Source organism: Lichenostomus cassidix, chromosome 17 (genome assembly GCF_008360975.1).
Source record: "Lichenostomus cassidix isolate B80296 chromosome 17, HeHo_3.0, whole genome shotgun sequence".
In the NCBI taxonomy this organism is placed as follows: domain Eukaryota; kingdom Metazoa; phylum Chordata; class Aves; order Passeriformes; family Meliphagidae; genus Lichenostomus; species Lichenostomus cassidix.
Window position 1 is genome coordinate 10154077 of NC_139497.1, and position 23156 is coordinate 10177232.

At 59.1% G+C, this 23156-nt stretch overlaps 2 protein-coding genes across 3 annotated transcripts; both read right to left on the minus strand.

Annotated features, from left to right (window-relative positions):
• Positions 1-4146: 4146 nt before the first annotated feature.
• LOC146430032 (ring finger protein-like) lies at positions 4147-6047 on the minus strand. Its single transcript, XM_085076504.1, has one exon. It carries the CDS (start codon positions 5549-5551, stop codon positions 4574-4576), a length of 978 nt encoding a protein of 325 aa, XP_084932630.1. The 5' UTR covers positions 5552-6047; the 3' UTR covers positions 4147-4573.
• A 1610-nt stretch (positions 6048-7657) lies between these two features.
• Positions 7658-23030, minus strand: NDOR1 (NADPH dependent diflavin oxidoreductase 1). 2 transcript variants are annotated; one of them, XM_085076502.1, is made up of 15 exons: positions 22893-23030; positions 21735-21869; positions 21077-21154; positions 20677-20774; positions 19823-19921; positions 19156-19257; positions 18474-18680; positions 18029-18150; positions 16872-17092; positions 16417-16524; positions 15600-15714; positions 13772-13918; positions 13075-13193; positions 10614-10708; positions 7658-7862 (listed from the first exon to the last, which is right to left on the minus strand). In XM_085076502.1, the coding sequence occupies exons 2-15, from the start codon at positions 21867-21869 to the stop codon at positions 7718-7720; spliced, it is 1791 nt and encodes a 596-aa protein (XP_084932628.1). In that variant the 5' UTR covers positions 22893-23030; the 3' UTR covers positions 7658-7717. The 2 variants fall into 2 exon arrangements, with proteins under 2 accessions (XP_084932628.1, XP_084932629.1); XM_085076503.1 differs by lacking the exon at positions 13075-13193.
• Positions 23031-23156: the final 126 nt, after the last annotated feature.

The window sequence follows — 23156 nt, forward strand, 5'->3', positions numbered from 1 at the left end:
CGGACCCCGGGGTCACTGGGATGGCAGCTCTCCAGCTGGGAGAGACAGGAATCTGCAGCAGAAGCAGCTGGGACGTTGATCCCAGGACAGCGCAGCTCCCCAGGGTGAGCGGTACACACTGGCTGGTGTGGGCACAGGCTGGTGTGGGCATGAGCTGTACCAGCCCCCGAATTTCCCTTCTCCAGGAGCAGCAACTGTCTCTGCCCTCTGCCATGGGCCATGGTGGAACATCTGCTTCCAAAGCACCAGCACATCCAGGAGGGTGCAAGGGTGGCTGCAGACCCCTTGTCCTTGCATGTTGGTTCCCATCCCAAGGGGGCTTCTATGCCTGGAAAACAAAACCACCTCCCTGTCCATGGGTGCTGAGTTACCACAGCAGTGATGCAGCTTGTGCCACCCCTGTCCCCAATCACACTGCAGCCATGTCCTCTCTCCCCATCCTTACCAACAGCCCCACCCTGCACCCAAATTCCCACCATCCTTCTTGCAGCCCTGGCACAGTGTGGGGATCTCCTGGTGGTCACAGCAACCCCACACTGAGGCCAGCGATGTGGCTGCTTGAGGGAGTTGGGGCAGCCCTACATCCAGGATGTGCATCTCCATCACCCCAGAGGCTCATGCCAAATCCAGGATAAATAATTCCGACACTGCAAATACTCATATCAAATCCAGGTCAAGCATCTCTGGCCCCAAAAACACCGAAGCAGTGGGTCATCCAGGAAAGAGGTGGCAGCAACTTTGCCCTCAGGAATTTACCCTTTTTATTACATAAGGACTGAGGGTACAACGTGTTCTCCCCCATCCTCATGGCACCTCTTGGGCACAGAGTAAATTTAAAACTGCTAATTTGATTTTGAGTTGCAATTAAGGAAGAAATAGGGCCTTTCAGGAGCAAGTGCTGGGCGAGAGCCCATTTCTCCTGCCCTATTAACCTCGAATAAGCACTTGCTGGAAGAGGGGCCAGGTTTGCTGCAAAGGACAGGGACATGGGGTGGTGCCAGCCCTTGTGTCACAGATGCAGGTGAATGAAAAGTCTTTCACATCCCCTGAAATGCTCCCATGGCTATTGTATGCTTTGTACCTCCATGCTGAGTTTTTAAAGATATCAAAGTCCCACCAGCTGGTTAAGCACGGCCAGGACATTGCTGCAGGGGCATGTTTGTCCACATGTGAGCAGAGATGCTCCCAGATGTTCCCAGGTGAGCTTGTTATAACATATCCTCATTGTTGTAACATCTGTCCCAGGCTGGGATTAAGCTCTGGGCTCTCCCAGTGTCCAGTCTGGCCCATGATGGGAGAGACTTGGGGAGTTAAATTGCTTTTGGGGATGATCCTTTTCCCAAATGTCCTCATTTTAGGTGGGAAGGGCTAGGATCTGGCTTGGACTCAGCCTTTGGTGTGGGTTCAAGGCGGGTTGTTTCCCAATCATTCTCCCCAAAATTCAAGAAGCAGTTGGACAAAGTTCTCGGGCACAGGGTGGCATTGTTGGGGTGTCTGTACAGGGCCAGGCGTCGGACTCGATGATCCTGATGGGTTCTTTCCAACACAGCACATCCTGTGATTCCGTGAAAAGCAGCTCCTGCAGCCCGGCTGGTGCCCGGGGCTCAGGGCTGGGGCTGCTCTGCTCCTGCAGGGGATGGTGGCAGCCTTGGCAGTGCCAAGGCCGGTGCCCATGCCAGTGGCCCCACCGCCCCCATCCTGCCCCAGAGGTGGCACAACAGGACCAGCTCCCCACGGATGCAAACGGTGGGAGGACTCGGCCCGGTGCAGGGCGAGGCTGTGCTGGGCGATGCGGTAGCGCCGTGCCCGGCTGGAAGGAGGTGGCTGAGCACCAGGACTGTGCCCTCCTTGGGGTCACGCAGCCCCAAACCTCGCCCCGGGGAGGCCACGCCCCCCAAACGGCCGTTTCAGCGGAGAGGAAGCTGCTTGCGACGTGCCAGCACCCGCTTTCACAACGGCGCAAGCCCGCGGTGACAGGATAATGGGAGGTGGCACGGAGCCCGAGAGGCTGTGACAGTTCCCCAGGGCAGCGCTGGCCCCACGGCTGGGGAGGGACTGATGAGCTCGGGAGCTTTCTTGGGGTCAAATTCGGGAGAATCAGGGCAGGCACCGGCTCCTGCTCACTGGCCAGCTCCATGTTCAAGGCTGGGTTCTAGCACAGGAGTTGCCCCAGTGCCTCACCGTGCTGGCCCCATGGCTGCTGGCCCTCTGGCCACGCTCCCAACGGGCACGGGGTGAGGACATGTCCCCAGTGTGGGGGGCTGAGTGGAGAAGGGGAGGTGCTGCTGCTGGTTGTGGTGCATTTAGGATTGGGGATGCCTCTGGCCAGAGCAGGACCCAGGTGGGACAGGTGGGGCTGCAGTGGGACAAGCCCGGAGAGAATGGGCAGGTCCCTGCAGGGATGGGGACAGCCAAGTCACCGGTCTGAGGACACCACATCACCCTGGTGCCAGCAGCTGGGGCATGCGATGAAGCGTTTGGGGTGCAATGGGGTGTCAGGAAGTGGGGACAGGGAGGGCTGCAAGTGGGGAAGCTGGATGGATTTGGAAGGCTGTGCTGGAGCTTTGCACACAGCAGGAGCTCTGCTCACCACTGTCTCAGAGTGCTAAATATAACCCAGCCTTGAGAGTGGACATTGCAGTATAGCTCTGCATCGCCCACAGGGTCCATCCCACACCACAGCCCTCAGGGACTCCCTCCCCAGGTGATCTTCAGCTTTCAGCACCCAGAGCCGGTGTGGGGAGCATGGGAGTGCCAGGGCGTGCCTCGTGCTCCGTGTGTCCCGATGGGGACAGCTCTGGCCCGGTTCGCCCAAACACCCCCATGCAGTGTAGGCAGGGACACGAGCAGACTCTCACACTGAGACAGGGTCCCCCGGGTGTCTGAGCCCCTCCTCCCCGCAGGCTCCATGGAGCCAATAATGCCCTAGCCAGGGCTGAATTGGCACTTCTCCTGATGGAGCTGCTCCACTTGGTATAAATAAATATTCCTTGGTGCCACTGGGGCTGGGGGGACCCACCTGCTTCTGCCTGCTGACCTGACCTGTTTTGGGGTGCCCTGTCTCCTATCCTGTGCCTCAGCACTTTGCCAGAGCAGCCCATGGTAGTGTGAGTGTCGAGTGACACCGGTGCCCTGGCAAAGCCCACAGCCCCAATCTCTGCCCTCGTGGGCAGAAAGACGTGGCTTTCCTGGGGGGCTGTGTGGGCACAGCAGTGCTCACTCACTGTCCACCCACCCGGCTTCCTGGGCAGGAGGAAGGGGAAGGGGGTGGGGGGCTGGCACCCTGTGGTCTGTCCCCCACAGCCACACCCCTGGGGAGGTGCCCATGGAGTGTTTCCGGGGCAGAAGGGCAAAGCTAGGACATGGGGATGGTTGCACAAGCCCAGCACTGCCAGGCAGGAGGACAGGGCATGGCAGTGTTACCAACCCCTCAGCAGCGCTGGGCTGTGGGGGACAGAGAGGGATGACAGCACAGGGGGAGGATTTGGCATGGGCTCAGCACAGAGCCTTGGCAGGACACCCAGAGTTGACCAGCAGTGACAAACACACTGCTGTACATCCCAGGCTGTGGAAGGTGGGTGTCAGCACACCCCAAATGGAACCCTAGAAGGACCTTGAGGGTCTGACAACTCCCTGCCACCCACCACCAACCCAAAGGCGGTTGAAAGCCTGGAAGGATCCCTATCCCTGTCTTCTTGGCATACAGGTATGCCCAAGGAGTGTTGAGGAACTAGGGTGCAGAGCAGGCACGGTGGCCAGCACCACCTGGCTGGCACACACGCCCCACACAAGGCCAGAGCTCAGATCAGAGGCAGAGCTCAGATCCTGCTCACCCCTGGGACGCTTCTGCTCCTGTAGCTATGGGCAAGTCCCACGTGGACACAGCTCCAGTGCCACTCACCACAGGCTCCTCCACCCGTGTGTGGCAGGGACAGAGCCATGTTTGCTCACTTATCTCTTCAAAGCGCACAGCCTGAGCACAGGCTGGCACGGCTCAGCAGGGCTGGGAGATACCATGGTGGAGCACGCACCCCACGCAGGGTGGATGGGGACAACTGGCAGTGCCCACCCCCTCCTTTTGTCACCACTGGGCCCCAAGGGGACATACTCAGCCTGGACCAAGCACTGAACTCAGCTGGACACGGCTGTGGTACAAACACGGGTTGTATTTGCAGTCCATGCTGGGGAATCCCAGCCCATCTGTCTTGAGTGCAGGTGGCACAGCCCACGGCACAGCCCTGCTCTGCCCGCAGAGCCCCTCTGGCTCCCAGCCCCAGGCCAGGGTTGTGCCCCAGTGCAGGAAAGGCTCCCACTCCATCCGCCCCTTGGCTGTGGCAGTGACGTGTCACCTGGTGCCCAGGTGCAGGTGATGCCCAGCTCCGGGGTCGCCTCCCTCAGCTGCCCGCTGCAGCTCCTCCCGCGCTGCCTCACCCGCTCTGGGCTCACTGACAGCCCCGGCTATCCCAGGCACCGAGGTCACAAGCTAGCTCCCGGCTGGCACCACAGCCACGGGCAGAGCCAGAGCTGGGCTCCTCTCCCCAAGCACGCTCAGCCTGAGGGCACAAACCCAGCGCTATTTATCGAGGATGAGGAAGAGAATCACCATGAGGACGATGGGGAGGAAGATGAGGAGCAGGCTGAGCATCTCTGCCGCCAGCAGCAGCGCCAGCAGCAGGAGGTAGCAGCAGCGGCAGCGCCGCTCCAGCCGGGCCAGCGCACGGATCAGGCAGAGCGGGTACCGCACGCAGGGCAGGCACCCGAACATGCGGCTGGTGTGGAAGCGCACTTGGAAGCGATGCTCGAGGGCGCCGGCCAGGCCCGGGCGCCGGGGTGGCAGGGCAGAGGGCCTGGAGGTGGCCAGGGCGCCGGAGGAGCCGGGCTGGGCGTGCAGCAGAAGCAGCTCCTCTTGCAGCTTGCAGATCTCCCACTCCAGCATGGGTGTCTTCTGGCGGCAGATGGGGCAGCGCACGCGGCCGAACTCTGCGCCCGTGGCCGAGTCCATGATGGCTCGCAGGCAGGCGCGGCACAGCCCGTGGTTGCAGTTCAGCACGGCCGGTTTGTGCCGCTGCTCATCGTAGGGCTCCGTGCAGATGGGGCACTCGTCCTCGCTGCCCGCCAGCGCGGGGCACGGCTCTGATGCCACCGCCACCTCATCGCTTGACGTCTCCTCTGCCTCGCCGAAGAGGCTCAGGATGGAGCTGGAGACACTTTCCGAGCTGGGCGATGTCCCCCGCGGCCCTGGGCTCTCCCCGCGGGGCAGGACGGGGCTGGTGGCAGCGGCGGGAGGGTCCTGCCCCGCAGGCAGGGAGGCAGCGTGGGCAGGCGGCTCCTCGTGCCCGGGCAGGAGCGGCTCCCTGGCATCCTCCGCCGCTGGCAGGTGCCAGCATCCCCAGGCAGCAGCAGACGCCTCTCCACAGAGCTGGGGCAGCTTCCCGGGGTCCCCCGAGCCCACAGTCTCGCTCTCGTCCTGCTGCCTGGCACAGCCTTCCCCACCGGCCGCCTGCACCTCCTGAAGGCCAGGCTCTGCCTCCTCGCCCGCCGCCGGCTCCATGAGGGTGGCCAGAGCAGCCACCCCTGCTCACCCCCTGCCCCTCGCGGCCCCTCGGGGCTGGGTGCGGGACGTGAGTGCTGCTCCAGGGCAGGAGGCTCCCTCAGCACTGCTGCCTGCAGGGTTTGAAGGCAGCAGTGTCCGCACAGAGTCCCAACATCCCTCCAGTGCAGTTTGGAGCACCTTCCCAGACCGGTGGGTCAGGAGCCTCGGACACCGGGTGCAGCCCCATCACCCTCACCCAGAGGCCACCCCAAGAGGGGCAGCACCAAGGAGCCTCTTCCTCCTCTTCCTCCTCTTCCTCTTCTTCCTCTTCTTCCTCTTCCTCCTCCCCAGCACCAATGCAGTACTGACCCGCCACGGTCCAGAGGAGAGGGCAACGAGCTGGGCGCTGCCAGGCGCTGCCCGCTGTGCCAGAAGGGTGCAGGTGTGGCGGGCACCCACACAGGCAGCTGCCTCCTGCCGTGGGCCAGGCAGGGCTGGGGCCGAGCCTGTCCGTAACCAGTCTGGTTTGTCAGCTTCTGGAAGCTGCTCAAATGCAGGGAGCCTGGGGCAGGCAGCCATGCCTGCGCCAATCAGCTTCTGCCGGAGCTGGGGAGGAGCTGGGCCCACGGCCGCCTCTTCTCCTTGCCCAGCACAAGTGGAGTCACCTCTGTGGCCAATGTTGCCCACACCACTGTCCCTGGGGGATGGCAGCATGGCCCTGTGCTCTACCAGTACAGCCTCCCAACACAGGCCCTGTGCTCCTCCAGCACAGTTCAGCTCAGACCCCAGTACAGACCCCCAGAATGTGCCCTGCTCTATCCTATGTACAGCTCCACAGCATGGACCCTGTGCTCCTTCAGTACAGCTCCCCAGCATGGGCTCTGCATACCCCAGTACAGCTCCTCAGCTCAGACCCCAGTACAGCCGCTAGCACAGGCCCTGTGCTGCCCCAGTCCAGCTCCCTGTCCCCCGGGCTGGTCCCTGTGCTGGGCCACTTCTCCTTGCCATGCTCCACAAGTAGCTAGCAGGGCTTGGAAGGAAGTTTCGGGCCTAGACAGTGCCCCAGATGAGGGGAGAGTGGCACCAGAGTGCTGACTGCCAAGCAGCAGCTCTGCGCTGGCCCCAGGCTGTCCCTGGCACATGGGGACACTCAGCCCAGCCAGGGTCTGCAAGTGCAAGAGCTGCTCAGAGCAAAGCAGTGAGCTGGGGAGTCCCCACATCACCCTGCTCCCCCTCACTGCAGTGCCAGAGGTTGAGCAATGCCCCAGGCACTGCTCACCCCTGCAGGACCCCATGACTTGATGTGTGGGAGGGTGGCTGGGTCACAGGCGTGGTGTGGCACCACTGTCCCTTCCTGTCCCAGCCTGCTCCCAGGGAATGTCCCTGCTGATTCATGCCCTGGGTCCTAATTGCTATTTACACAGTGGCACCCAGTTTGCAGAACTGGGGAAGGAAGGTGGTGGCACTGGTCCCACTGGGGCATGGGCAGGGCCAGGAGGGGAACAGCCTTGAGGCTGCAGGGAAAGGGCTGGAAGCAGCTCCCAGGATGGGGTGGAAGAGAGATGCAGCTGAGCAGGCACTTAGGGAAGGGCATAACTCAGCAGGAACTCGGAGCTCAGACCTCAGCATTAAGCAGGCTCAGGATGATGAACTGGCAGCAGAGACAGAGGCATCGAGGCTTCCTCCTGTGCCTGTCCCTGCTAGCCTCGGCCACTGGAGACAGGGGGAACAGGTCTGTCCAGGCAGCCTCTTCCTGCAGTAAGCACTGCTGAGTAATGCCAGGGTGGAGAGACTCCCATGCAAGACTTCCCTTCCTCTGGCCCTGCCACAAACAGCAGCCACAGCCACTGCCACAGCTCCAGCAATGCCCTTGGATGCCACTCACCCCACACAGGGACCCTCAGGGCTAGGGCACGTGGGGGGGCAGATCAGACCCATGCCAAAGCCAACCAGCAGCACCCCGCAGGAGACCTGTGGCCCCTTTTCTGGTGGGGTGTGGGCACAGAGAGCCAAACCCCCCTGATGGAGTCCCCCCGCTGCTGTGGCCCTGCTGCTGTCAGGGAGGGGCTGGTGGGGTAAATCCAGCTGAGGTAATCCCAGCCTAAGAAAGATGCCAGAGGCAGATCACTTTGCTGGCTCCTTTATTCAGGCAGTTTGTGGGGAAGGGGAGGCAGGGAGCCAGGCTCATGACCAGGTTTCAGACTGGAAGCGCTGGGATCGCTCCAGGGCTGTTAAATGCTCTTCTGCTTCCGAGGGGGACAGGCCACCCTCCAGCTGAAACACCGACTGCAGGGCCTCAGCCACCGCTGCTGGCATCTCCTTGGCATTTCTGAGGGAGAGAGCAGAGCACAATGGAGGGCGAGCAGGGAAACAGGGGGCAGAGCAGCAGCCCCAGTGCTCTTGGATCAGCAATCAGAAGTCCCTGGGGCCAAGCCCACCACAGGACAGTGGGAACCTGCCTCATCCTGCCACAGGCTGCCTGGCACGGGGTAAATGACAGGCTTGAAAGGCAGCTCCTACCACTCCCTCAAGAGCAGGGCCGTTATCCACAGGGCTCTGAAGCACAGGCATTTGCTGGCAAAGACACAGCCGTGGGACCCGGACTCCAAGGAAGCAGCATCACAGCTCAGGAGCCCAAACTCCAGCCCCAAACAGCTCCATTTGCCAGCATCCTCATTAGAGAGACACAGGCAATATGCACAGGTTGGAATTTATCAGCAGGAGGGCAGGAACCTGTCGTCTTATCTCTGGAATCACTCAATGTCAAACATGTCTGATTCTCAACTGGGCAGGGGCAGCCACTCCTGTCTTGCTGCTGCCTGCTCTCAAGAAATTCAGAATGATTGGTTTGATGGTGACATTTGGAACCAAAGCCAGTTCAAACCTCAAAATCAGAGAAATATTGGAGAAAACACTGAGCCCCTGTGTAGAAAATACCCAAATAGAACTCAGTGCTTTCAAGCACAATTTCTTAGGGGAAATCAGAAATTCAGACTTTTCTTTCCTGGAGAGAGTTTCATTTGATGAACTGCCTGTGCGACAAAAAAAAAACATCTAATAAAAAATTTCCCAGGCTGCTCCAATTGGCACGAGCATCTGGCAACGTCCTTGCTGTTTCCCAAGAACAAGGCAGAATTCTGACTTGCGTTTGAAGCTGATTAACATCCCAAAATACCCAGAAAGGAGGTCTTCTTTTTTTGGAAGAGTCGCATTGTTTCTGAGTCAGGCACTGATATGCAAGTACAAGATAATGGAGATGGGCTTTGTGATGGAAAACATGTCAAAAAGCTATTTTTTTTTTTCAGAAAAAGAGAAATTTTCAACCTTTTTGCCCCTATGTGAGACAAGCTAGGAACAATCATAGAGCAGATCCAGGCCTGGCTCCCCAGAGCCTGCCAGGACCAGGCAGGGGAGGCAGGCACAAGTGTGCCATGGCCCAGGGCTGCAGCTCAGGGTCACACAGCTCATGACTCACTTCCCCCAGCTTTCTCCCAGTCTAGCTGAAACTGTGAATGCTGTTTTTGGGGGGAAAACAGGACCATTTTCAGGCTCACCCACCTGCACTTTCCTGCCTGGCCCCCCACTGGCAGTTCAGTCTGTGGGCCAGGGAGGGGCATGGTGATCCTGGGAGTCTTTCCACAGGGTTTGGGCTGTTCAGGAAAGAAGGGACAGTGCCCTCTGCAATCAGGGCAGTGTCACTTGTACAGGGAGTACGAGGCTCTCTTGGATCCTACCTGCCTGATGGGGGCTCAAGGACATCCCATGCCAGGGACAAAACCCCCAGTAGGATGAGTCTCAGAGCAACCCCGATGTCCAAAATACCATCCTCATGGCCACACAAAATTTGTCATGGGAACAGCTGTGCAAGCCCAGCTCTTTCCAAGACACTGATCCTCTTTGGGGATCTCCATCAGCATCAAAAAGTAGGAGAGAATGGAAGGAGGACAGAATAAAGCCATGACTCAACAGCTCAATAGTCTCAGCATTTGGGCTGTGGATGGAGGGACAGCCCCAAGTCCCAAGTGCTCAAAACCCCAGATCCAAAGGGAGGAGTGTTCAGTTTGGGGTGAGGCTCCAGGAAGCCCCGTGATGCAGCAGTGAAGGACAGAGTGGGGTGGCCTGGCCTCCACTTCCTGGGAAGTAAACACGAATCTCCTTCTCCCAGGAATGCAGTGAGGCCAGCCTCGCCCAGCGAGGCGCCAGGGGAGTTCCTGCTCTCGTGAAGGACAGGCAGGAAAGAACCTCCTGCAATCGCTGCGCCTGTGGGCAGCAGGGCCCAGGCCTGCACTCCCCAGGTCACGGGGTGCACGACAAACACCATGGCCAGGCTCTCACCAGCTCGAGGAGCTGAGAGCATTTCCCAAGCCTTGCCCTGGGCAGTGGGGAGCAGCCCCTCCCTGCAGTGCAGGCGGTGACAAGGCCAGGTAGGTCAAGGGCTCTGCCCAGGCCACGGGCACAGAGCTCAGAGCAGAGCTGCTGACGCTCTGCCTCCAAAGGCCAGACTCCACCCACCAGCAGCTCCAGATGTCCAACCAGCCCAAGACAAGCACCTGAAGAGGGACTGTGCTGTCAAAGGAGACTGGCTGTGATGCAACACGGCTTGTTCCTGCCCCGGGAGGCAGTTTTGGGTACAAAGAGCCAGATAGAATGTGCCATGGCTCCCAAAGCTGCTCCTGAGCCCCAGCACCAGTAGGGATCTTGCCCACATGAGTGGCCACAGGCACCACACAAGCATTTTCTCCAGTTTCATTGAGCACTGCTGGAGGAGAGGGCTGGGCAGGGCCAGGGCTCTCCTGTGCGGATGTGCTGTGGGTCAGGGGTTGGGCACGGGGACGGATGGGCACATGGTGTTGGCTGGAGAAGCTTCACCAGTTCCAGCTGTGCCCCTCCTAATGGGAGTGTGGAATAGGTGACAAACATGTCCCTCAGCCCAAGGCCCCTGGAGCAGGACATAGAGAGAGAAGAAATGAGCTGTCCCTCTGCAGCAGGGGGCTGAGCCAAGGGAATGCCTCCAGGCAGATCCAGAAGCAGAATGTGCATTCCTGCTCCCTCAAGCCCTGCACAGAGACCTCTCACTCACCCAGCCAGGTAGACATGAGCATTCCCACTGCTCAGCAGCTCCCACACCAGCCTCCCGTTCTCCCGGATGCGGTGCTGGACATAAACCTTCTCCTCCTGCAGGGAAACAAGGCACTGAGCCCACCAGCCCTGGAGCAGCCCCAGCTCCAGCTCTCAGGACTATTCTCAGGGGCTGTTTGCAGGAGCTCAGAGCAGCACAGCCCCAGGAGGCACTGGGAGAGGCAGCTGGATCAACGACCACACAGGGAAAGGGAACCCCACACCCAGTGCACTGGGATGGGCTGGAGGGAGATGGGTGCAGAAGCCGAGCTTCAGTGGGGAACACTGGGCCCCAAGTAGCTCCCCAAATCCTTTGTGTGTCCACTGCTCAGGGCTGTGACCTGGGGAGGCCCTGTGAAGGTTTCCCTTCTGCCCTCTCCTCTTTTCTCCCAGCATGGGCAGAGAAGGCTCTGTGGCTCCTCGGGGTCAAGAGTGCTGCAGGACAGAGACTCTTCCCCACAACCCTGACTGCTGGAGACCTGAAACAGTTTGGGAGGGGAGAAAGCTTGGAGGAATGGCCTCAGTCCCAGTCCCTGTCCTCCAGTGTGCTTAGGGACTGGATGAGGACTGGCTTTTGGCACAGTACAGCCCAGTCAAGGAGAGTTCCCAAAGGGTTAATCCACAAGACTTCAAGCATCCAAGCAACTGCCTACGGCCCTGGCTCCTGCCCAAAAGAACACCATTGCCAACGTGCCTGAGCTCACTGCTGGCCCAGAGGGCTCCCGTGACAAAGGTGACACTGTGATGAAGGCCAGGCCCTGTGCTGGGCGTCCCCCCACACTGGATTCTGCAGTGGTGAGTTAAGCCACAGGCATAGCCCCCTCCCACATCCCCCTCTCCAAAGACAGGACAGCTTTTGCTGTGGCTCAGGTCCTGCAGGCTGGCGATGTGTGGGAACAGCCATGAGCAGCTTCAGCCCCAGCTGTCACAGGTGCTGGTCACTGTGTGGGTACCACAGCTCCACTGGCTGATTGCACTTGAGTACCAGCTCAGCATGGGAACGGCTCTGACTGGGCAATGCCCATCACCAGCACTAGCACAGCCTCAGCCTTAGCTTCATTAACAGTAACGAGCTCAGTGCTGCCAGAGGCCCTGCCAGCCAGGCTGGGCTCTGAGTGGATCATCTAAGGACCTGCAATGACCTAGAAACCAGAGCACCCCAGTGACAAACAATGTCTCAGGGCATCCACATTCAGCTGGGCCCAATCTGCACTGCAGGAGGATGAGAGGGGACAGGAGGTCACTGCAAAAGGACTTAAGACAGAAGAACAAAACCTTGCTCAGCTACGGAGCATCCCAGCCCCTGCCTGGATCTTTGACAACAAACTTTTTGATGAGTTAAGGGCCATTGTATCTCATGAGGCCAAAGGCACAAGAGCCCAATGTGGCTTATCCCACCTGGCTGTGCTCCCACTCTGCCTTGGGGGCAGAGGACTCTGGGGACCAACTGCTTTGGCCTGTGGGGCAGGAGAGAGGGGACACTCTGATGGAAGTCCCATCCTCCAGAATAAGCAACAGTATGGCAAAATCTGGCTGCTCTCCAGATTCAGGGAGCAGCAGGATCCCCTTCACTGGTCATTCAACAACCCTCTGCAGTACTGCTGCTGCTCATCACAGACTTGGAAAGCTTTCACAGAAGCATCCAGCTCATGCCTTACAAGTGAGCAGATAAAAGATGCTGGATTCATGTCAACACATGCACACAGCCAGGAGAAAAGGCTGGGGCTGCTGCAGCTGAGCTACTGAGAGATCCCCATTCCCTTTTTATCAGATCTCTGTTCCAAAGTCAGGCTGAGCTTTCGGTGCCATCAAGGGACAGAGCAAGGCGGTGAAACAGATCCCCAGCTCAGGGAGCCTCTCTGGCAGCACAAAAAGCCCTGCAGCCCCAAGCAGGGATGACAGCTGCCCACCAGAGACACTGCCTGGGAGAGCAGCGAACAAAGTGAGGGGCTGAGTTGTGGGGGTGCTCATACCCATGGGGAGCTTTGTTCTGTATAGCTGGGGCTATACAGAACAAAGCTCCTCAGCTTCAACCACGGCTCAGAGGGACACTGTTGGGAGGGCGGTACTGAACCAAAAAAAGTTATGGCCTGGTGACCCTCTGAGAGGCTTGGGAGCCTTTTATCACTCACGTGGTCCAGCCAAACAAAGCTGGCCACTGCCTTATCTGCTCTGGTGCTCTCCAGCCCTGTCCCAGCCACCTTTCAAGCTCAACTTATCCAGACACGTCCCTGCAGGGCAACGTGTGCAGAGCTGGAGGGGATCCCAGCAAGCACTGAGGTGTGTGGGGGAGTGAGGTGCCCACTGTGCCACCCACCAGATTCCCCACAGGTCATGCCACAGAGAGGACAGACACACGGGCACAGTTCCATCTGTGCTGCCTGAGATGCTTCTGTATGCACCCTCCTCTTCTGGGCACTAACCTGGTCCCTGGAGAAGGCTGTGAAGAGTGTCAGGAAGCCCTTTGCCACCAGCTCCTCCCACTCTGTCTGGCAGTAGAAGTCCTTGGATTTGTATCGGCAGCCAAAGAACAGGCAGTTCCCTGCAGGAGCAGATCACCAGGGCTGTGCTGGGAGCACCCAATGCCCCAGAGTGCTGGGCACTGCTGGTGCCACCTCTGCTACACCTGGCTGACAGCCCCGGCCTGAAGTGCCAGGAGCCATGTGAGCATGAAATCAAGTGACCTGTGGCAACCAGAGGATCCCCCTGTGCTGAAAAGGCAGGAGGTGGGGGGCTGGTAGGGCAGAAAGTGCCCCCCAGGGCCACCTGTTCCCTGAGCTGAGGGAATGAGGATAGGAAAAGGGTGCAGGCACAACTCCTTGCGCAGCAGCAGCTGAGCTCAGTAACCCATGTTCGCCCTCAGAGAGCCAACACAGAGCCTCTGCAGAGCCCTACCCAAGCCAAGGAGCTGCCCTGCAGCACAGCCTGTGCATAACCACATAGGCTGCACACAGCAGGCTCTGCTCCTCACCTGCCCCAGAGCTCAGCTTGCTCCTGCTCAAACACAGCAAAGCCTGGCCTAGTGGAACACTCAGGAGCCCCCAGTCCATCCTTCCATCTGCTGACACAGATCTGTCTGTGCAAGGTGCATCCCAAATCCATCCCAGGACCAGCCCTCACCTCTACGTCCCAGTGCCACCCGCTCCTGGATCGCTGCTCGGAAAGGTGCCACCCCTGTGCCAGGGCCAATCATGATCACGGGGGTGGCAGGGTCAGCTGGGAACTTCATTCCTCCTTTCTTCACCCAGAGCGGCACCCGGACATCACCTGTGAAACAAAGAGATGAGCAAGCATCACCCCACCACCAGTGCCTTGTGCCTGCCTGCAGAGGGTGAGAGGGCACCCAGCTCTTCCAGGATGCTCCAAAGACACAGACAGACCTGGCTCCTCATCCCCCAGCGCCAAGGGCACACTGTGCATGTGTGAAAAGCACTTCAGGCAGTCTCAGCACTGCCTCTGTTAGAACCTGAGTGAGCCACAGAGCAAGACAAGAGCCCCACAGCACACACGCTCATGCAATCCTCTCCTCACACAATCTATGCCAGGTAAGACACTGGTGGAGGCAAGCAGGGTTCCCATCCTGGCTGGATTTAGGGGAGGCCAAACTTAACTCCTCGTGGTGAAGAGTCCCATCTAGGTACTCTGACAAGCCCTTGGAGTCATACAGAGCAATACCCTACCAGCCTGCAGCAGGGAGACCCTGTCACCTTGTCACATTTGCTGGAGGACCCAGATGGAGGGGGGTTGTGGTTAGAGCAGATGAGCAGCACACACAGGCTTTGCAGGACAAGGGGGGTGTGCTCAAAGGGCAGGAAGGCCCTGCAGGGATCAATAAATTAAAAAATTAGAGGGCTGGGCAACCACCAACCAGACAAAGTTTAACCTGGGATGGGGCAAACCTGGGTGTATGGGCAGACTGGGCAATGAGAGGCTGGAGAGCAGCACCATGGGATTTTGGACATGAGTCAGCAGTACCCTTGCAGTCAGGAGGGACATCAGGCACAGCATCAACAGCAAGGCCAGGGAGGAACTGTCCTGCTCTGCTCTGGGCTGGGACAGCCTCATCTCGAGCTTTGGGGGCAGCTTTAGAAACATACATAAGACTATAAAATATATAAGAAAGATATTGAACTATTAAACAGTGTTCAAAGGACGGCAACAAAGGTGGTGAAGGGCCTTGAGGAGAAACCATATGAGAAGTAGCTGAGGGCACTGGGTCTGTTCAGCATAGAGGAGGGGAGACTCACTGCAGTAACAAGTTTGTGGTGAGGAGAAGAGGGGAGGAGAGAGAGAGAGTGAACTCTTCTCTGTGGTGACCAGGGACAGGATCTGAGGGAATGGCCTGAAGTTATGTCAGGGCAGGGTCAGGCTGGAGATCAGGGAAAGGCTCTTCCCCCAGAGGGTGCTGGGCACTGCCCAGGCTCCCCAGGGAATGGGCACAGCCTGAGGCTGCCAGAGCTTCAGGAGCATTTGGACAATGCTGCCAGGATGCACAGGGTGGAATTGTTGGGGTGTCTGTGCAGGGCCAGAGGCTGGACTGGATGATCCTGGTTGGTCACTTCCAACTCAGCTTCTTCCGTGATTCTGTGAAAGGAAGGACCAGCCTTCCCCAAGCTGTGGCTATGGGACTGGAGGTGCCCAGCAGTCAGGGACCAGCTCCAGGACACCAGGAGCAGCCCACAGTGGGACAGCACGGTCAAGCGAGTGGGAGAAACCTGAGAGCTCAGGGCAAGCTGGAGAGGCACACTGTGTTCTGATGAGGATGGGAGCAGCAAGGAAGGACAGCTACTGTGAGTGCAGCCCATCCTGCCAGGCCAGTGTGCTCCCCATGGAGCTGCTGCTCCAGCCAGTGCCTAGGTCAGCACCCACACAGCTCCGTCACGGGCACAAGGGATGAGCACTGTGTGCTGTGGGAAGCGCTCAGGATTCACAGAGTCCAAGCACTTACCTTGCTCTGGGTTGAGAGAAGCCAGCCAGGTGGAGCAGAGCCCACGGCGGGGTTTGCTGAGCCGAGTCTTGTACCTCACCACTGCCACAAGGATCTGCATCCGCTCAGGGTGGGCCTGTGTCACACAGGAGCCACGAGACATGAGCACACAGCCAGCACAGCTCCTCAGGGAGAGCCCAGCACCTCCTCCAGGGAAAAAGCCTGTGCCCAGCTCCCGCCAGGGTGCCTGCAACACTTGTCCTAGTCTGAAACAGCCACTTGCAATGGAGCATGCCTTCACCCAAAATCATTCCAATAAGGAAAGGGGTTTTCCCAGAGCAGTACTGCTGCAGGAATGCTCTGCACAGATGACAACTGTATAGTGACTGTCCAACCCAAGAGGACCCCGTGGAGGGCAAATCCAGCTGTGCATAGGCTGAGCCTGAAGGCACTCGGGCCTGTCCCACTGCCACCTCCCGGCAGGACCAGGGAGCAGCACGCCCCCTTCCCCAGTTCCCATGTCACCACATCCCACTGCTCCCAGGGACAGCGATACCAGACCTCTGAGGTGCACTGGGACAGTCCTGGCACTTGCAGCGCTGCAGGAGAGCAAGTGACCTATTCTGAAGGCTGGCACAGCCCTGAAGTTTGCATCCAGCACATGAGGCTGCTGCAGGCTCAGCGCAGAGCAGGGATTTGGGTGGGCTGCGGAGGCTCCAGGGGCCTGGGAGTACAGCCTGGATATCTGCTGATGCATGCACAGCACCAACAGCCAGCCCAGGCCCTGCCAGACGCTCTGTACAGAGCTGACATGAGGCCAGAAGGACTGAGCTCTTACCAGCAAGGAGGAGGCGATGGAGAAGGCGCGGGGTCTGATGCGCGGGATCAGGTCCAGCAGGTAATCGGCTGGAATGGCACACGTGGTGTGAGGGAAATCCCACATAGCCTGCAAAGCCAAGAGGATGAGGCCTGGTGCACCCCAGAAGGCAGCCTGCTTGCCCCAGGGTGCCAGAGACTGTCCCACACAGCTGTGCCACGCTGCCCTGGGCACTTCTGAGCACCAACACCCCATCTCATTGCCCTCTGCCCCCCAGAGCAGCACAGAGCCCTCCTGAGAGCCCAGAGGGATTTAGAGTTGGTCTTCGCTGCCAATGGAAATCCACAGAGACTTCAGAAAGTGGGTGAAGTAGATTAAATTCCTCAGCCAAGAAATTATGGCCGAACAGCTGCCTGGGTGCTTTCAGTGCCAGCACAGCCCTCGTGGGGCAGGTCTGCCCTGCTCTCCAGCCTCACCTCCAGTGTGGTCCTGCGGGGCCTGTTGCAGTAGCTGTACAGCTCCTCCTGGCCCTGTGCTGAGCTGAACTCCTGCAGCTTCTCCCGCTCCAGCTCATTCGTGGAGAAGTAGGACAGGAGCTCAAAGAAGGAGCGCCGTGGCACGCAGGAGATGTCCAGGTAGTGTGTGATCAGGTAGCGGATGGTGCAGGGCTGTGGCAAGAGGGGAGGGAGGGATGTGCCTGCAAGGCAAGGCAGCAGGGACAGCTCAGGGCCAGCACCTGCCTGCCTGCTGTCCCCAGAGCAGGGCAGCCCTGCTGCCTGCAGGCACCACATGCTGCACCCATGTGCTCCTGGAGCCAGCTCCACCTATCCCTGCTCCCACCATGGCCTCACTCCCTGCTACTCTCTCGTTTGCTTCTCAAGCCCACAAGTTTCCAGCAGAGGAAGTCAGTGCCGTTCAACTGTCCCTTACTCTTGGCAGGTGCTTTGGGATAATGCCTTCTCCACATGGCTCCCACCCTGCCTGCACACAATGCAGTGGAAATAACCAGCACTGTCACGTGTCAGGCCTGTCCATGTCTCCCACACCTCTCCCAAGAGTGTGAGGGGCAGCCTGAATTTCTCTTGGGTTTGTCTGCCAGGTAAAAGTTCTAGAATGGACAGACACGGGAAAGCTGGAGGTAGAATGGGCACTTAGGGGCCGGAAGAAAAACTCCCAGTTCCATGCAGGCACCAAGAGCTCTGGGGGGCTTCCAAGGGGTTTCTCTGGTTGCTGGTGCTGGTTTGCAGATGCAGAAACCCCTCAGGAGATCCCTGGGGCAGAGGCAGAGACCTGAACATTCACGCAACGAAGCACAGGATTCCCAGCTTGGGCCTGGAGCTGAGGAGGCTACAGGATTCTCCCCACTCTGTGCTGGGGCTGCCAAGGCACAAGGCCCAGGTGGAGCCTGGCAGTGCTGGATTCCTCCCAGTCACACTGGCCCTGCACAGGATCCACACACAGAGCACTGGAGGGAAGGACAGTCTCTGTACTGCCAGACAGGCAGGTGTCCTGTATCCATCCAGCACTCCCAACCAGGTCTACAGCAAAGGAAGAGCAGAGCTCCGGGCTGGGCCAGAGCTTAGGGGCTGCCCTATCTCAGCAGGACAGGAAAGGAGTAGCAGGCACGACCTACCAGGCTCTGTGGGCTCCAGCACAAAGCATCTGTCTGGCTCCAGGCGCAGGAGCTGGCAGAACTGCTGCACATCTTCGGGGCAGTTCTGGGGCTGGATCATCACCACATCCCCTGCACTGAACCTGTGAATGCAGTGGGAGCTGCCAAGCACAGCCACAGGGCAGAGCCACAGGCACAGCACTGCCACCCCAACCAGCACCCCCACCAGGGGAGGCAAATTCCCAGTGCCACCAACTGCTCTCTCTGGCAGGCAAAGGGAGCTGGTCCATGGGCAGGAGCCCCACTCCACACACCCCTGACGCCATGGATGGGGACTTGCAGCAGGGACCACGACCACAAGGCTGCAGCCTCAGGTATCAGTGAAGAGGGGCAGCAGAGGAGGAGGGCAGGCTACAGGACATGTGGTCCCCACAACAGAGCTTGGGGGAGTCAGGAAAATGCTCACGTGATCCCTGAGCCCGCGATGTCAAACTCGATGAGCCGGACATCCTGGAAATGGGATTGTGCCGTGACCCTCTGGTTGAACACCACGCGGGCAGCAAAGGGATGGAGCTCACAGGGAGCACCCCGGGGTGCTGTCGGCTGGAGCAGGTCACTGTCAGGGTGTGGGGAGTCTTCAGGCAGGTAGTGCAGGGTGTATTTGGGAGGCAGGCTGTGGAGAGGAGAGCAATGCAGTGGGGTTACCTCCATGCCACAGCTCCTCACTGCTGCAAGATGAGAGGCAGGGAGAGGCCTGGAATCTCCCACTGTATCCACCACCCATTATCCCTGTCCTCTGGAGCTGGCCTGTGCAAGGGAATGCAATGAAGACTGCCAGGAGGAAATCCCAAAAACTCCAGAGCAGGCAGACAGAGGCTGGCTGGGCCAGGACCAAAGGCACATCAGGACAGCAAGATGGGCAGAACCCACCTGGGGCAGCTGCCACAATGCCCCAGGGGACAAGGGGACACCCATCCAGAGATGGGCCACTGGTGGCTGAAGCACAAGAGACACTTGGGACACCAGAACCTATGTGGGGAGGGTTCCTGCTCCAAGCAGAGCACATCTCCACTCTGGAGAACAGACAAGGAAACGGAGCATTTCACCCCAGCCAGCCCCAGCAGTCCCTGCCCACCCTCTGCACTCACCGCACATCAGGACTGATGATCTCAAGGCCAGGAGGGAGAGGATACAAGGCAAGGATCTTGTCCCATAAGGCCACGAGCCAGGGATCAACCACTGCATCTGGCCTGCAAGTGGGAAATTCAGGCTGCAGCAGTGCAACATCATTCCTTCAGGCTTAAGCCTTGCTACCCTTGCACCTGCCCAACAACCACCTCCACAGTCACCCCACGCCATTCTCTTCCAGCTTCAGGTCTGGGAGGAAACATGTCTCTGCCACTCTAAGCCCTCATGGGCTCACTCTCTGGGGTTCAACCACTGCCACCTGAACAAGACCCCCACACCCCAAGCAGCACCTGTGGGGTCACTGACTCCCCAACCCATCCACAGCCTTTGCCCCTCGCCAGGTGAGCACAGCTGAGGCTGCTGCAATGCCTGCAGGTACAGAGCTGTGTGACACAGCCATGCCCTGCTCTGAACAAGGCTGGGGCTGAGCCAGAACACGTTCTGGGGGCCATGGGACACCCTGGAGAAAGAGGTGGCCCAGGTCCTGGCACAGGAGAGTTATGAGCAGAGATAAGCACACTGCTATCCCCAGGCTGGGGTAAAGTACACACAGCCCTGCCATCAGCCCCAGACAGAGCTGCAGTGCACCCCAGGGATGCCCCTGCCACCCCTCCTCTGGACTCTTACCCTAGGTCATGCTGGTCATCTCCCAAGGCCACTGGCAGCAGCGGGTTACCCCCGAGCTGTAGCACCCGTTTGTGCAGCTTCTTTGCAACAAAATTAAACCTGAGCAGAGAATAACACAGGGCAGGGCTGCTCCAGCAGCACAGCAGGCACTGCCACAGCAGCCAGCACATGCTGCCAGGGTCACCAGAGCAGCACACAGGCAGAGCCAGCACCGTGACCTGGCCCATGCCCTGCCCAGTCTGTGCCCTAGATTCTGCTGGTTCACAGAACCAGCTGGCTGCCACTTGCTGGCCCTCACAGGCTGTTCCCAGCTCCCAGATGGGACAAGAAAAGGTCCAGCTTGTGTCCTGGGCCATAAAAATTTCCTTCCCTCCAGCCCGTCACTGCCCTACAGAGCTCAGGCATACCCATCCCTCCCACTACAGCTGTTTGAGGCACACAGGAACAATATTCTGGGAGAGACCTGGGACCAACAGGGCTGGCTGCTACCTCTGTTTGATGTCTCCTCTTGCCTTGGCCCACTGGGTAGTGACACAGGCTTTCCTGCAGGTCACACAGAAAACTACACAACTGTGATAAAAGACAGACACATAATGTCTGACTCACTGCGGCAAAGCATCCTTGGAGAGGTCAGGAGGAAAGAAAAGGGCAGAAGCCTAATTCCTGAGCATTAGGAGGTCCCTAATGCTGGTAGGACAAAGATTTTTAAGATTGGTGGGAATTACATTTTGTCTGAGCTGCTGCTCCAGAGTCAGACTCTATCTCCCTTACCCCCTTTGTTGTCTCCAGCCACTCTGGTCTCTACAGCAGAGAGCTGTGAGGAGCAGCTGCCCAGGAGCTGCAGAGCTGCTTACTTGGGGTAGGAGGAGTCACCGAGGCCCAGCACGGCGTAGTCCAGCTGGCACAGGGAGCCGGCCGGAAGGTTCTTCCGGAACAGAAACCGCCAGAACATCTACGAGGGACACAGCCGGCGAGTCCTGCTGCTGCCAAGGCACCTTCCCTGCCTGCTTGTCCCTGCATCCCTGCTCACCCACACACTGGGTCCCTCCTGAATCCCAGCAGAGTGGGGAGCATGGCTTTCTGCAGTGGTGACCCCTGCAAGTCACTTCACCAGCCCCCTGCCCGTGTCCCATGGGATGTGACTGGTGCTGCTGCAAAGCTCCCCCCAGCATAAACAATGACTGCTCAAGCTGCTTCAGGAGACAAAGCTCTAGATCAGGAATATAAAAGCAACAGGACAGGAGCACATCCTACCTTCATGTTGTCAGGTGGGTCTCCCTGGCCAGTGGTTGCACACACAAACACCACCAAAGGCTCATGGATGAGGTTGGCCTGTGGGTACAAACAGGGCACAATCAGGTCAGCAGCCTCCAAACTACTCTGGAGCCAGGCTGAGAGAGCTGGGTGTGCTCAGCATGGGGAGGAAAAGGCTCCAGGGAGATCTTTGAGCCCCTTCCAGGGACTAAAGGGGTTCCAGAAGAGCTGGAGAAGGACTTTGGACAAGGGACTGGAGGGACAGGATAAGGGGGAACGGCCATAACCTGATGGAGGACAGGTCTAGATCAGCTATTAGGAAGAAATTCCTTCCAGTGAGGGTGGTGAAGCCTTGCCCAGCGAGGTTGTGGACTCCCTATCATTGCAAGTGTTCAAGACCAAGTTGGACAGGGCTTGGGGCAACCAGCCCCAAGGCTGTTTGAGTTCAGCAGTGTTTGGACAACGCTCTCAGGGACAGAGTGGGATTGTGGGGGTGTCCTGGGCAGGGCCAGGAGTTGACTTGATGATCCTGTTGGGTTGCTTCCCAATCAGCATATTCTACGATTCCATGGTGCAGTGGGAGGCGTCCCTGCCCATGGGGCTGGTGGAGATGCAGCAGGAGCAGCAGTGCCTGGAGCAGCACCTGTGTCCCACTCACCACGTCACAGCTGTCCAGAGCCTCCACTCGGCACCGCAAGTGCCTGCGTTTGGCTTCTCTCCCAATCCTCTCGGCCGTGTCTTGAGCTGTCCCAGTCTGGCTGCCAAAAAGAACAAGAAGTCTCCGTTCTGCCATCTGCAAGAGAAAACAGCAGGAAAGTCACCGGAGGGAAGGGAGAGGAGGGGAGGCAGAGCTGGGCCTGTCCTGGGCTGAGCAGCACTGACCCCACCCAGGGGCTGCGGGTCCATGGGACACCCGTGGGGCTCACACAGCACACAGCCAGCACAGGGATGGTGAATAGTTGGGATTCAGCAGTGAGATTCAAGGCTCCCAGGCTCTTTTCCCACCTCTGCACAGCACTGAGAGAGTGATCCCATGTCCCAGCCAGTAGGATAAGCAGGGATCCTAATGGGCTTCTTGTCCCCACTGCCGGGACACGGGAGTGACTAAAATCCACATCCTGGCTCGTTGGACTGTCCTCATCAGCACAGGGTGAGTACAGCCCGGGGATCAGCTGTTCCCCAATTCTGGCTGTAACTTTTCTGTGTGCCCTGTGAATCCTCCCTCACCTGAGGGGGCCTGGGGCAGAGCCTGGAGGCTCAAGGACAGGCAAAGGTGTGACCAGACACACACAGAGCTCTCAGCTAGGCTCTGACAGAGCAAGGGCCCAGCCTGCAGTGAATCTAGCCCAGGGAGATGTCTGAGCAGCAAACAGCTGCTGTCACCCATAAAATAACAATAAATGAAACAACCATAAAAATAAAATATAGAATCACAGAATCCCAGACTGGTTTGGGCTGGAAGAGACCTTAATGCTTATTTCATTCCACCCTCTGCCATGGGCAGGGACACCTCCCACTGTCCCAGGCTGCTCCAAGCCCTGTCCAGCCTGGCCTTGGACACTTCCAGGGATCCAGGGGCAGCCACAGCTTCTCTGGGCACCCTGTGCCAGGGCCTGCCCACCATCACAGGGAGCAATTCCTTCCCAATATCCCATCCATCCCTGCCCTCTGGCAGTGGGAAGCCATTCCCTGTGTCCTATCCCTGCAGTCCCTTGTCCCAAGTCCCTCTCCAGCAGCAGGGGCTCCCCGGGGATTCTCCTCTGCAGGTGAACACCCCCAGCCCTGAGGCCAAACCCGGCCGCCCGGCGGGACTCACCGTGCACTAGCGCCATCCCGCCGCTCGCGTCACCACTGCGCGACAGCTCCTGTGACGTCATCGCCCCGGCTGAGGCGCCGCGACTCCCCGGGCACCGTCCCCTCGCCTGATTGCGTCATCTGCTCACCGCCTCTCACCGTGACGCCATCGCCCCGCGCCGCCGGGCCGGGCCGGGCCTGGTGCCGGTGTCGGTGCTGGGGCCCGACCGGGCCTGGTGTCCGTGCCGCGTCAGGGGCTGCTGCCGGTGCCGGTGCCGGTGCCCCG

Bases quoted from the DNA above. Each gene is read 5' to 3' on its own strand.
- LOC146430032 (XM_085076504.1), bottom strand. From the start codon at position 5,551: ATGGAGCCGGCGGCGGGCGAGGAGGCAGAGCCTGGCCTTCAGGAGGTG.
- NDOR1 (XM_085076502.1), bottom strand. From the start codon at position 21,869: ATGGCAGAACGGAGACTTCTTGTTCTTTTTGGCAGCCAGACTGGGACA. The intron at 13,919-15,599 runs GTAAGTGCTTGG...TTTGTTTCACAG, and splicing joins TTCTCTCAACCCAGAGCAAG to GTGATGTCCGGGTGCCGCTC. The intron at 13,194-13,771 runs GTGAGGGCTGGT...CTGCTCCTGCAG, and splicing joins GGTGGCACTGGGACGTAGAG to GGAACTGCCTGTTCTTTGGC.